General features: G+C 48.1%; 1 protein-coding gene across 2 annotated transcripts in view; it reads right to left on the bottom strand.

The window, feature by feature from the left end:
- ASIC2 (acid sensing ion channel subunit 2) overlaps positions 1 to 14,175 on the bottom strand; it is a 1,227,754-nt gene that overhangs the window by 63,326 nt on the left and 1,150,253 nt on the right. For both annotated transcript variants that reach the window (XM_018064239.1, XM_018064238.1), the window contains exon 3: positions 13,167 to 13,294. In XM_018064239.1, the coding sequence (XP_017919728.1) occupies positions 13,167 to 13,294 (128 nt within the window). The remainder of the gene's footprint in view (positions 1 to 13,166; positions 13,295 to 14,175) is intronic.

The following is a 14,175-nucleotide window of genomic DNA, read 5'->3' as shown; positions in this document are numbered from 1 at the left end:
CTCTGCATTCACATGGGTATATCTTTCCTTTTCTCCTTTGCCTTTCACTTCTCTTCTTTTCACAGCTATTTATAAGGCCTTCTCAGGCAAACATCTTGCCTTTTTGCATTTCTTTTTCTTGGGGATGGTCTTGATCATTGCCTCCTGTACAATGTCATGAACCTCCGTCTATAGTTCTTCAGGCACTCTGTCTATCAGATCTAATCCCTTGAATCTATTTCTCACTTCTACTGTATAATCATAAGGGATTTGATTTAGGTCATATCTGAATGTTCTAGTGGTTTCCCCTACTTTCTTCAATTTAAGTCTGAATTTTGCAGTAAGGAGTTCATGATCTGAGCCACAGTCAGCTCCCAGTCTTATTTTTACTGACTGTATAGCACTTCTCCATCTTTGGCTGCAAAGAATATAATCAATCTGATTTTGGTATTGACCATCTGGTAATGTCTATGTGTAGAGTCTTCTCTTGTGTTGTTGGAAGAGGGTGTTTGCTATGGACCATGGAACAACAGACTGGTTCCAAATTGGTAAAGGAGTACGTCAAGGCTGTATATTGTCACTCTGCCTATTTAACTTAGATGCAGAGTACATCATGTGAAATGCCCAGCTGGATGAAGCACAAGCTGGAATCAAGATTGCTGGGAAAAATATCAATAACCTCAGATATGCTGATGACACCACCCTTACAGCAGAAAGTAAAGAAGAACTAAAGAGCCTCTTGATGAAAGTGAAAGAGGAGAGTGAAACAGTTGGCTTAAAACTCAACATTCAGAAAACTAAGATCTTGGCATCTGGTCCCATCACTTCATGGCAAATAGAGAGGAAACAATGGAAACAGTGACTATCTTTTCAGGCTCCAAAATCACTGCAGATGGTGACTTCCGCCATGAAATTAAAAGACACTTGCTCCTTGGAAGAAAAGCTATGACTAATCTAGACAGCATAATAAAAAGCAGAGACATTACTTTGCCGACAAAGTTCCATCTAGTCAAAGCTATGCTTTTTCCAGTGGTCATGTAGGTGTGAGAGTTGCACTATGAAGAAAGCTGAGTGCTGAAGAATTGATGCTTTTGAACTGTAGTGTTGGAGAAGACTCTTGAGAGTCCCTTGGACTGCAAGGAGGTCCAACCAGTCCAGCCTAAAGAAAATCAATGCTGAATATTCATTGGAAGGACTGATGCTGAAGCTGAAGCTCCAATACTTTGGCCACCTGATGGGAAGAACTGACTCATTAGAAAAGACTCTGATGCTGGGAAAGATTGAAGGCAGGAGGAGAAGGGGATGACAGAGGATGAGACGGTTGGATGGTATCAGTGACTCTATGGACATGAGTTCGAGCAAGCTGCAGGAGCTGCTGATGGACAGGGAGGCCTGGCATGCTGCAGTTCATGGGGTCGCAAAGAGTCAGACAAGACTGAGCCACTGAACTGAACTGATACAGCTCTTAATCTGTGATTGATAGATTGCCTCTACTGCTAGACTGTAAGCTCTGAGAAGAACCAGGTCAGCCCTGTTCATCACTGTATCCCCCTTATGCCTAAACCCAGTGCCTGGCACGTATCAGATGCTCAATAAATGAATGAGTCAGCAGGAAATGATCAAGGAATGGGGCAGGAAGGCTCACGGTCTGTGTGAGGGCAACACGTGGATCAGAGGGGGCTACTGTAGGGGGTACAGCCACTGGGAAAAGTGATAGCGGGAGCCAGGATGTGGAATTTGGACTTTATTTTCTAGGTTGGGAAAGACAGTGATGGGTATCAAGAGGGGTAGTGAGATGTGTAGGCTCTTTTCTCTCCCTTTTATGCATTCATTGAGTCATTCATTCCACTCAATTCATTATCAAGCATCCTCTACATGCAAGGCACTATTAAATGCTGAGGAACGAAGAGCAGAAAGAAGAGAGTCATATCCTCAAAGAGCTCACAATCTGGTAGGGAGATGGATAAGTAAACACATGATTATCATGTGCAAATTTTATGCTAGAGATTCACACGGAATATTCCAGGGTGGCCTTCTGGAGGAGGGAACATTGGAGCTGAATCTCGAAGGACACATACAAATTAGGTAAAGAAAGGGTGGGAAAGGGGTTGCTGGCAGGGATCGAGAGAAGTGAGCATGTGATGCTTGAAAATAACTGCACGCGGTTCAGGAGATTTAGTACTTTGGGTGGGAGGCCAGGGGAGCAGAGAGAGGCACTGCTAAAATGCAGGCAGGGGACAGAGCAGAAAGGGCATGAAGAGGTTCCTGGACTTCATTCTCAAGGAAGTGAGGGAGGGAGATGACCAGATGCATATTTTAGGAAAATCGTGTTGGTGGAGAGAGTGGATTGGAGAAGGGCCAGGTGGGCATCAGGACGGCTAGCCAGGCAGCTAGTTCTTATAATGAAGGACCGAATTAAAGTGAGTCTGGGGCGGGCGATAGTGATAGCTGGTGTGTACTGAGCGCTTGCTGGGTGCCAGAACAGTTCTGTGTGCATGCATTAACTCAGTCCTTTTTTTTTTTTCCCACCATGCTTCGTAGCATGTTGGAACTTAGATCCCTGACCAGGGATTGAACCCTGGTCCCTTGCATTGTAAGATCAGAGTCTTAACCATTGGACTGCCAGGGAAGTCCCTCACTTAGACTACTAGCTACCCTCTGGGATAGAAACCGCCATAATTCCCATTTTACAGATGAGGAAATGAGGCACAGGGTCACCATCTAGGGAATGCGTATTTGTACTCAGACCATTTAGAGGGTTGGGGGACCATCAGGGAGCAGCAGTTTTGCGGTAGAGGTATGAGGCAGGAGAAGAGGGTTCAGTTTAGACTGTGGATTTGAGATGCCTATGGGACTCTGAGGGGAGGCATACAACAGCACCTGGAGTACTGGGTCGGGGGCTCAGGAGAGAGATCTGGGCTGGAGACAGTGATCTGAAAGTCATGGTAAAGGGCAAGCTCATTCAAGGAGACTGCAGAATGAGACAAGCCGCAACCAGCATCCTGGGGCGCCCATCGTCTCAGGAGCGACCAGAGAAAGAACTGCTTATGAAAGCAGCTCAGGAGGAGCAGGCAGGAGGTGAGAAGGAAACCCAGGCCAGAGTGGAGGGAAGGGGGTCTCAGGGAGGGCGTGGCCAACAGCCCGCCTGCCACTGGGGAACCAGGCGGGATTCAGTGAGGAGTGTCCTCACCATCCAAGATTGGGTTTGGCCACAAAGATTTCATGCGCGACCTTGATGATGAAGAGTTTCTGTGGGATGCTAGAGGTGAGCTGGGAATTGAAAGAAAGGTGAAGAAGTAGAGAGAAGCAAGTCTAGAGAGACTTTGGAGACTCTCTTAGGAAGACAAGGAGCAGAAGAGGCTGCAAGGCAGAGGGGAGGCAGATGGAGTGATTTTCTCTCTTTCTAAGACTTGAGCATATTTTATGAGAACTCACTTTGGGATTTCCCCCAACAGAGCTGTGCACACTGGCTCATCCTAGCCAAGCAACACTTCTTTTAAGGACCCTTCTGCCTCCTCCACCTCCGCCGTGGCCTCCACTCTGACAAAAACAAACTCTCATCGTATAGAAAAAAAAAGGTGAAAACCTGACTCTTGGCAAAACCATCTGGGGCTCTGAAGACATTTCTCCCTTCGAGATGGAGTGGCAATAAGTGGGCAAGTCGCTAAGCTAGTCGATGCTTAATTGATTCTTATTTTCATCTATTTATGGGAAACACTATTCCCTGTTGATCACGGAGGGGTGGCCACACAGCCATCTATCCTGCCTTCTGGCGCCTCCCTGGCGCTTTCTGGAGCAGAACTTTATGATACTCTGTTTGTGAGGCTCCAACTTCGACAGTTTGCAAGTTGCTGAAGGCATGTGGAACAAATTCTCTCCCCTGCCTTGAAAAACACAAGTAGGCAAGCCTCCATTTCTAATGGGGCCCGTGAAGCATATTAAGGACCGCGGATCCAGCTGTCAGATTGACAAATGAGTCTCTTTGTTTGAAAGGCACTTAGGAAGTTGTATTTAGAAGCTTGAGAGGAGCTGTCAACAGCAACTGGGGGGCCCACCCCAGATAACATCTGGGCCGTTTTAATTTGGGGTAGATTGAGAGTAATGTTTTGAGTCGTGAGCCACGATGGGATTCCATCCAAATGTTGGTGATGCGGCCAGTCTACGCCGAAGGCAAAGGCTTAGGCTTCTGTAGGAACCAACTGTGCCCACACAGCCTGCCAATGACCTAACTGGGGCCTGCGGGACCCCAGTGTTTATGTCTGCCCCGTGTATTTACAGCCCCAGAGAGGCTGGCAGGAAGCTGCTTGATGCAGGGTGTGGTGTGACAGTGGGTGTTCTCTGGGAGTGTGGATGGAGCCCAAGTGGGAAACCAACACACAATCCAGGTTGTGGACTTGAAACTGTTCTTCTTTCCAGGAGCTCCACACTGGTTAGTAGAAGGAATTCTTGGTGAGAACGGGGTATATCTGGGCAGTGATTGTCAACTCTGGCTCCCCAAGGCATTTCTTTCTTTTTAAAATATTTCTTGCTTTCTTTGGCTGTGCCAGATCTTAATCACGGCAGGCGGGATCTCCCATCTTCATTGCAGCATGTGAAATCTGTAGCTGTGGCATGTGGAATCTAGTTCCCTTGACCAGGGATCGAACCCAGGCCCCCTGCACTGGGAGCAGGGAGTCTTAGCCACTGGACCACCAGGGCAGTCCCTCCCCCAGGACATTTCTGAAACCCTCGAATGTAAACCCAGGGCCCTATTTCTCCTAAAACTTTTTGAACAACGAGGCTGGTGGCCAACTGCCTGCCCAGTCTCCAGATTCATTCTCAGTCCCCCCAAGAAGCATGGGCAAGGTGGTTGAATAAAGATTTGAAGGACACATTGGATAAACATTTAGAAAAACAAGACTCGCCACCAGGATCTTTGAGGAGGAAGTTTGAGGCTTTGAGGAGGAAGTTTGAGATGAAAATTTTCTGATATAGACTCATGACTGGAAGTCCTGTCAGGATTCGCAGTCGTCTTCACTTAGGGGCCAAGAGTCTGACTGGTGGTGTCAATGTGAAGACAGTTCATTTGTGCTCTTACCACGCCAATGTCCCAGCTTTGCACTTTCACACATATTCACTCACTCATTTAATTCTCCCCATCTTCCCGGGACTGGTGCTGCCCCTCCCATCTGTTCTAGCCGCTCTCGTGTACACAGATGGCTTCCAGATCTCTGCCTCCAGCCCTTTCATTAGCTTTTGCTCTGATTAGGGTTTCTAAGGGTGCAGCCAGAAATGAGACAGAGAGCATCATCCATCACAGGCTGGCTCCACAGCCTCAGGGAGAAGGCGGGCTCTCAGGGCTTTTGGCAGCAGTGGGTGGGTGGGTGCGGGCAGGGAGAGCATCTCAGTGCTCTTTAGGCACAGAGCACAGATTTGAGCATAGTGTATATTCATTCGAGGCTTCCCTGGCGGCTCAGTGGTCAAGAATCTGCCTGCCAACGCGGGAGACGTGGGTTCAATCCCTGGGTCAGGAAGTTTGCCTGGAGAAGGAAAGGGCAATCCACTCCAGTACTCTTGCCTGGAAAAATCCCATGGCCCGAGGAGCCTGGTGGGCTGCAGACTATGGGGTCGCAGAGTCAGATATAACTGAGCAACTGAACATCCATGCATGTATATTCGTTCTTTCAACCCTGCACATTTACTGAGCTCACGTCTAAGCAAGGCATGGGGGATAGAGAATCTGAGGACACCATCCTTGCTCTCAGAGAGTTCCTGGCCTATGGTGAGCCAAGGGCTGATGGAAGCTAAGAAAGGCAGTTCTTAAGAGGCAGGTGTGGGGCTGAACCTTGGTGGTCCAGTGGTTAAGACTCCAAACTTTCAGTGCAGGGGGCTCAGGTTCGATCCCTGGTTGGGGAACTAAGAGCCCATACTCCTTACCTTGTGGCGCGGCCAAAAGATCAAAATACAAAATGAGGCAGGTGTAAGGAGTGGGGATGCAGAAGGGGAGGTAAGTCCTGCAAGGAGAGTCTTGCATCTCTTAGGAGTGGGGCACAACTGTCAAGAAAGCTGCTTGACTCTGTGAGCGCTCCAAGGCAGGACCAAGTTGCCATCATCTTCATCTTCCCAGCAAAGCAGGGTGCTCAGTGAATATAAGCTGAAGGAGGAAGTGAATGTATAAGGTGTGATATAGAGTGAGTAGCTGCTCCTTGAGGGGTGGCAGGACAGGACGGAGGTCTTCTTAAAGATGGTGCCCTTTGAGCAGTAGCCAGAAAAAGGAATAGGCCTTTGCTAGGTAGATAAGACCAGGAGGAGACGCTGGGCAGAAGGAACAGTGGGTGTAACGTGCTGAGGCTGATGATGGAGAGATACTGGAATATTCACTGGGTGGTCCTCCAACACGGGGAGGCAGGGAACACCCTGACTGGGCACATGACGAGGCTGGAAGAGGGCAGGGGCTGAACAGCAGCTTGGACGCCATTCAAGGGGGTTGGGCTTTTGTGAATTTCAGGGAGCTGTGAATTTATGGATTCTAGGTAGGGCAGCGAAGTGGCCGTTATGTGCATGCGCTGGGGAAGAGGTGCTACCAAGGAGCATGCCCAGAGCTTCTCTTCTCACCCCACTTCAGTTCTCTTGCCTGGGAAATCCCATGTCATCCTGGAGGGCTACAGTCCATGGGATCGCAAAGAGGACACGACTGAGCGACTAACATTTTGACTTTGACTGTGTATCTCAGCCCCTGCCTCTCAGAAGTAGAAACCCAGGTTCTGCCTCCCGGACTAGGGGACGGGGGTTTGTCTCACATGGCCTTAACATGACTGCTGACATTGACCTTAACAGCACCCCACGCCAGCTGGCACAAAGGAAGGAGTCCGTAGGTGGCCGAGCATGGAGCAGGTGTGGAACTGCTGTCACCCAAACTTCTGGGTGATTCCTGCATGCCCGAGTGACCCCTCAGGTTGCTAATGCTGGAGGCCCTTTGAGGTCATCTATCATGGCATCTGGTCCCATCACTTCATGGGAAATAGATGGGGAAACAGTGGAAACAGTGTCAGACTTTATTTTTTTGGGTTCCAAAATCACTGCAGATGGTGACTGCAGCCATGAAATTAAAAGACGCTTACTTCTTGGAAGGAAAGTTATAACCAACAGATAGCATATTAAAAAAGCAGAGATATTACTTTGTCAACAAAGGTCTGTCTAGTCAAGGCTATGGTTTTTCCAGTGGTCATGTATGGATGTGAGAGTTGGACTGTGAAGAAAGCTGAGCGCCAAAGAAATGATGCTTTTGAACTGTGGTGTTGGAGAAGACTCTGTGAGTCCCTTGGACTGCAAGGAGATCCAACCAGTCCATCCTAAAGATCAGTCCTGGGTATTCATTGGAAGGACTGATGCTGAGGCTGAAACACCAGTACTTTGGCCACCTCATGTGAAGAGTTGACTCATTGGAAAAGACTTTGATGCTGGGAGGGACTGGGGGCAGGAGGAGAAGGGGACAACCGAGGATGAGATGGCTGGATGGGATCACTGACTCGATGGAAGTGAGTCTGAGTGAACTCTGGGAGTTGGTGATGGACAGGGAGGCCTGGCGTGCTGCGATTCATGGGATTGCAAAGAGTCAAACATGACTGAGCGACTGAACTGAACTGAACTGAGGGAGGCCTGGTGTGCTGCGACTCATGGGGTCGCAGACATTCGGACATGACTGAGCGACTGAACTGAATTGAACCCAGCCCTCCCATTCTATGGATGGGAACCCTGAGGCCCAGGGAGGGAAGCAATCTGTCCAAGTTTTCACAGCACAGTCAGGACTAGAGTCCAGGTCTCTGGGCTCCCAGTCTGGTTTTCTGTTCCCAGATAGATCTGTGCTCTCTTAGCTTGGCGACCTTTGGCCGACTACTTAGCTGGGTGGTTTTGTCATCTGAAATGTGGTGACAACAATATCTCCCTTTTGGGCTTGTTGTGGGGAATAAATGAGATAATGCAGGTAAAGTGTCTCTGCAGCTTAACGTCTGGCAGGTGGTATGTGCTCAGGAAGAAGCAACTTTTACTGCCCTTCCTCTCTGGAGTTTTGTTTCTGCTCCCAGCGTGTCATCCCACTGCCTGTCTCTGGTGGTGGGGGGTCCTGGGATGGTGCAGGGGCCGCTACAGCAGCTGAGCTGGGGTGGGGGCACTTCTCAGCTTGTCCGAGGAAGGCAAGGTCATGCCTTGGCCTCACTGAGTTCAGGACAAATACAAATTTTAAGAAGCAATCTTGGGTCTGGACTACAGCCCAGTGGTGTGTTCTTTTGAAACAAAGTGAAAAATATTTTGAGAATGGCATGTGTAATTTTTCATGGGTGGGATGACTTCACCACGTAAGAGGACTTTCTCGTTTCCAAAGGCACTCATGGCAAGATTCCTGTAAGTCACCAGTTCTGCGCAGGCTTTCACTCAGGAGTCAGTTTCCCTAGCATGAGTGATACCCACTTTCTAGGAACAGACCTTCTGTTCCCCCACAGTCTTGTCACTCCTGGCCTTCCTGTAAGATTCCCATTAGCTTTGAGCTGAAGCAGCAGAATCCTGGAATGGGAGCAGTGCAGCCGCTATAGATTGTTAAGTCCATCATGATTTTCACGGGCCATCAAGAAAGAAAAAGCGGGGCTTCCCTGGTGGTCCAGTGGTTAAGAATCCAGCATGCAATGCAGGAGATGTGAGTTGATCCAGGGTCGGGGAACTAAGATCCCACATCCCTTGGAGCAATTAAGCATTGGTGCCACAACTAGAGAGTCTGTGGACCGCAATGAAAGATCCTGCTTGACTCAGCCAAGACCTGACTCTGCCAGATAAATAAACAAATAATGGTGAAGCGATAAAATCAAAAGAAAAAAGAAAAAGCACTGCTAATTGTAACTGACATGCAATTGATTGGGAAACAAGCTCCAATTTCAGAAATGTTAAAATGTGAAAGAACACACATCTTAGAATCAATGTTGGAGAACCAGGGTCAGCTGGATAGGATAGAACCAATGGCAGGACACACAAGTAGGGACCAATCTCCAAATCCTACTTGGCTTAAGATTATTTAGTGGCTGTTTTTTTTTTTTTCTCTGTGTGAAAGAAACCACTAATATGTAGGTTTTGTGAGGACAGACACTGGTCTGTTTTCTTACCATTGTATCCCCATCGCTTCACACCCATAGTAGGTGTTCAACAAATATTTGCTCAACAAATAAATGAAACAGAGCCACCTTATAAAGTGTGTGGCAAACCCAGACAAGAAAATAAATCATTCATAATCCCCCACTGTGGGTATTTTGCCTTATTTTCCTTCGAGTCGTATTTCCTATGAATATGCTGTTTTATATACATGTAAACATAATGTATTATTAGATTTAGCTCCAGGATGTGTTTTTTGTATTTCTCTATTAATATGAATGAAATGATGAAATGAGATGGTGTGGAAATGCTTTGAAGACTGTAAAGTGTTTAACCAAATATCTTATTATTAGTTATAATAACCACAGCAATGCTAATATGAATGAGGCTGATTTTCTGAAAATATACTTCAAAGCCAACAACGAATTTGTCCTCTGAAGCTAGGAATATGTTCTCTTCCTGATCGCCACGGGGAGTCCCTCTGTTTCATTTTGGGAAGAAAAAGAGACTTAAGGATCCTGAGAAGTTATTGGTCCCAGGCACTCACCTGGCCTAGAAATTTCTTCAGTGACACCAGCAGAGGGTCAGTGGTGGGGGCAGAGGGGAGAACAGAGGACATCTTTCAAGCCAATGACACTGCTGTCCCTACAGAGAGTTTCCTTCTTTTTAACTTTCACTAGCAGTGAAATGAATTCCCCTATGGGTTTCAGGGAAGGCTGTTCACGTCTCCTGCATGGTAATAGCAACATGGACATCAGAGAGATGTCAGTACAGGTAAGTCAATACAGGATGGGAGTGGTGATTACTTTCAGTAAATCACAAAGGAATATTTGCCTTGGACGACTTGCCCCAAATTCCCTGACAGATAGTCAAACACTTCACAGACACACTGATTAGTCTAACTCATGCTTGATTCTTCCAAGGGAGGTGGGCTGGTTCACATCACACACACAGAAGGGAGAACTGGCAACGATTCTCTTCTTGAGCAAACTCTATCCAGGCTCCTCTGCGCCCTGTTTCCATGAGGTCTCAACCTTGACCTACAAAGGCTAGGACAAACACGGACAAAGCTTCTTCCTCCTTCCCTCCCTCCCTCCCTCCCTCCCTCCCTCCCTCCCTCCCTCCCTCCCTCCCTTCATTTCTTTCTTGTCATTAGCACTTAATTTTCATTAAAATGAATACTTTGGATGGAGAGAACTTCCCTAATGACTCAGATGGTAAAGACTATGCCTGCATTCCAGGAGACCCAGGTTCGATCTCTGGGTCGAGAAGATCCCCTGGAGGAGGGCATGACAACCCACTCCAGTATTCTTGCCAGGAGAATCCCTATGGACAGAGGAGCCTCGCGGGTTACAGTCCATGGGGTCACAAAGAGTTGGACACAACTGAGTGACTAACACACACACACACACACACACACACACACACACACACTTAGATGAAGAACAGGATTAGAATAGTGTTTACAATCGACTTCTGAAAAATCACGTTATGTAAGGGAAATAAAAACAGGTGAGCAGAAGTCCAAAAAAGGCGCAGCGTGTATACATCATTGCGCTCGGATGAAATATGCTGCTCAGGGGGGCACATACTTAGGCCGCGTGAGCCCAGGAGGAAGACATCAACAGAGGCAACCCCCCCAGGTCGCAATGCTGAATGCTGAATTCTCCAGCGAGCTCAAAAAATATTAGTATTTTGGAAACATTCAACTCGAGCTCTTTACAAAAATGACTGTCTCTTCAACATGTTTCTACACTAACGTAGTTTCTCACGGTTCAACCCAAGTCCCTGGGATGACCCAGCTCCCTTCAAGCACCTGCCTGAGGACTCAAGACTGCCAAGTAAACTCAAGAGTTTACTGTTTGTGTTTGCGTGCCAGCATGGGAAGGCAGGACCCCTGTCTTCCTGCCTCTGCAGGAGGGGAGGAACCTAACTAGGATGGGGTTTTATTAGCAACCTCAGATAGGTTTCACATGCACTGAGCGCCCCCGTCCAACTCTCCCACGTTTTGTAATTTTCAATTCCCTGACTCTGCTCAAGTGCCCTCTGTGTCCCACCCTTCCCCCTCATTTCCCCTTTAAAATGCCAAGTGCCTTCTGCACAGATTGAAGTTGAGTTCAGTTCACGATGAACCTTCTTCCCTACTGCAAGGGTACATTACTGGTTAAATCTGTCCTCGCTGCTTTAACCAGTGTTTGACTTCGTTGATCTCTGACAGCACTCGAAGGCTGGCCCTTACACCCAGGCTCATAGCTTGGGCTCCGGACTCTCTGCACACCTTGACCTGTGAGTCTGTGTTCTCACTCTTCCTGATGCAAATCCTCAGCCCTGAACTTGGCTCCCTGCTGTCAGCTTCATGTCCTCTAGGATGATGTTTTCTGGTTGTTCCACTTGGCTCCCACCTTGCACACTCTTGAACACTCCACTTCTGCCCACACAGTCTGCCTCCATCTCTGGGGCCCATAGATGCTGGACCAACTTCCAAGCCTCCTCTACCCCTGCCTCCCCACCCGCCATGGAGGTTGATCATGACCTTCAGCAACTGCCTAGGTGTTACGTACAGTAAGTTCATGAGGCCCATGTAAGTTCATCAAGTTTCCCAGAGATTCAGAAATACAGTTCTCTTAGAGATTTGGCTCAGATGTAAAGAATCTGCCTGCAATGGGGGAGACTGGGGTTTGATCCCTGGGTCAGGAGGATCCCCTGGAGGAGGGCATGACGACCCACTCTGGTATTTTTGCCTGGGAAATCCCACGGAGAGAGGAGCCAGGTGGGCTACAGTCCATGGGGTTGCAAAGAGTCAGACACGACTGAGCAACTAACACTTTCTTCACTAGAGATTTAAAAACAGTTTCTTTCTCTTTTTTTCACTTAAAAATTATTTACTTACTGTATTTATATATTTGCTGGGCCAGGTCTTTAGATGTGGATTTTAAAGAGGTGGATCTTTAGTTTTGGCACGTAAGATCTTAGTTGCAGGCATGTGGGATCTAGTTTCCTGACCATGGAATCAGTCCCAGGTCCCCTGCATTGTAAGCATGGGGTCTGAGCCAATAGCCCACCACAGAAGTCCCTAAAACCAGTTTCCAATACAGAAGATCGCTCTGTAAAGTGGCTAAGTACTGGATGAAAGATGATTTGAAACATATATTAAAAACAAGCTGAGCTCTTAAGTTGCGTGTGGATCTTTTTGCTCCTCCCTGTTCTCTGGGCTCTGCCTTCCTCGCGCTTTAGAGCTGGGCTCCCTGTCACTCATTCACCTCACTCTTCACTCCAGGCCTCCCAGGGCAAATTTTCTTGGGTGACCTGGTTTAGGACTCCCTCAGGGTCCTAGGCTTTCCAGCTTTTATTCTAATCAAACCAGAAAATGAAGAGGAAAAAAAAAAAAGCGTCCATCCCAATGTCTCTCTGCAGTCCTGCTTTGAGACCTCCTCCCCACTGAGAATCTACGAAGGTCTCCCTTCTGAGACATGTAGTACATGCCACATCGATGCTAGTCCATATCTCACGGACGTGCTGAGCTGATGCAGCCATCCTGCCTCGCTGGCTGGGAGTCCCTCCCCTGGTGCTGAATCAGAGAGCAGACACTGACCCATGAAGAGCCTTCCCTCCGATTAAACTCCGTAACAGAGACTGACGCCTGCCTCTGTTCCTTCTTGCAGGCCACCTGGCATTGTATTAACAGAGTGATGAAACACACCAAACCCTGGTGAGCAGTTCCCCCTAGCACCCACTGGCCTCTCACCTCACCATCACAAAGATTTTCCCCCAGCATGTTTTAGGGAAAAAACAAAACAAACCAACCAGTTCACTGAAAAAGAAAACAAGCTGGTTTTCCCTCACACCCAATTTCAGAATCGACAGGCGGTCCAGGAGAATCCACATACAGAGGTCAACGGATACCTTTCTTTAATTTCAGAGTGAGGGTTTTAACTGAACCCAGCCCTACTCCTTCCAGCCTCCTGGGTGGATTCTGTGCCTTCTAGGAGTGAGAATCCTATTTCTCCACCTCACGTGGCTGGTGGCTCAGAGAGGCCAAGGACCCCTGATCCCAGAGACCCCAGGGGACTTACCCTCTGCTCCTGTGTGGCCACGAAAGTCTGGAACCCTGGTGCCACACCAAAGCCCAGCTCTTGGATGAAAGGCGGCTCAGACTGACTGTGGATCTGAACCTTCACGCCTGCTTCAAACGTCGTTTCCTCTGAAAGAACAAAGATGGACGGAGCCATGGGTCAGTGACAGCGGATGCTCGGGGATTCCTAGGGCTGCTCCACAGCAGAACCTCAGCCCCCAGAGACGTGTACATCTGCATCCCTGGCAACGGCAGCTATGTTACCCACATTGGAAAAAGGATGCTGCAGATGTAACCAAAGATTTGGAGATGGAGAGATTGTCCTTGGTGATCCAGGTGGCCCAAAAGGATCACAAGGGTCTTTAGAAGAGGGAAGCAGGAGGATCAGAGTCAGAGAGACGTGGAAAAATGCTCTGTTTCTGGCTTTGAGGTTGGAGGAGGGAGCCATAGGCCGAGGGATGTAGGCAGCTTCAGGAAGCTGGAAAAGGCCAGGGAATGGAATTTTCTCCTTGAGCCTTAGCGGGAATGCAGCCCTGCCGATACCTTGAAATGCACTTTTGACTTCTGGCTTCCAGAACTGTAAGATAATAAATTTGGGTTGTTTGATGCCACTAATTTTGTGGCAGTCTGTTACAGTACTCCTAAGAAATGAATTCAGGTCATTTAGGCCAATAACTCCTTGCTTCAGTCTCCAAAACTACCGAATGGGATTATAAAGTGAGTCAAACATCTATGCTTTTTCTTACCATTTGGTTTGTTTGTTTGCTTGTTTTGATTGGAGGATGAGTGCTTTACAATGTCGTGTTGGCTGCACCTATGCTTTTTATTCACTGACTTCTCTACTGGGCCATGGGCCGAGTCGAGGCGAGGGGATCAGGAGAATGAAAACACAATGTTGCTGCGGTCAGAAGAGAGATATGGGGCTTGCTTGCAAGCCCCTTGGAGCTGCAGGAGACGGGCAACTGGAAGGGAAGCTCCTCCCCTTTTTCTCTTTCTGGCAGTGACCGGTG

The sequence above is a fragment of the Capra hircus genome, chromosome 19, assembly GCF_001704415.2.
Source record: "Capra hircus breed San Clemente chromosome 19, ASM170441v1, whole genome shotgun sequence".
Classification (NCBI taxonomy): domain Eukaryota; kingdom Metazoa; phylum Chordata; class Mammalia; order Artiodactyla; family Bovidae; genus Capra; species Capra hircus.
This window is presented reverse-complemented; position numbering and strand designations above follow the sequence as displayed.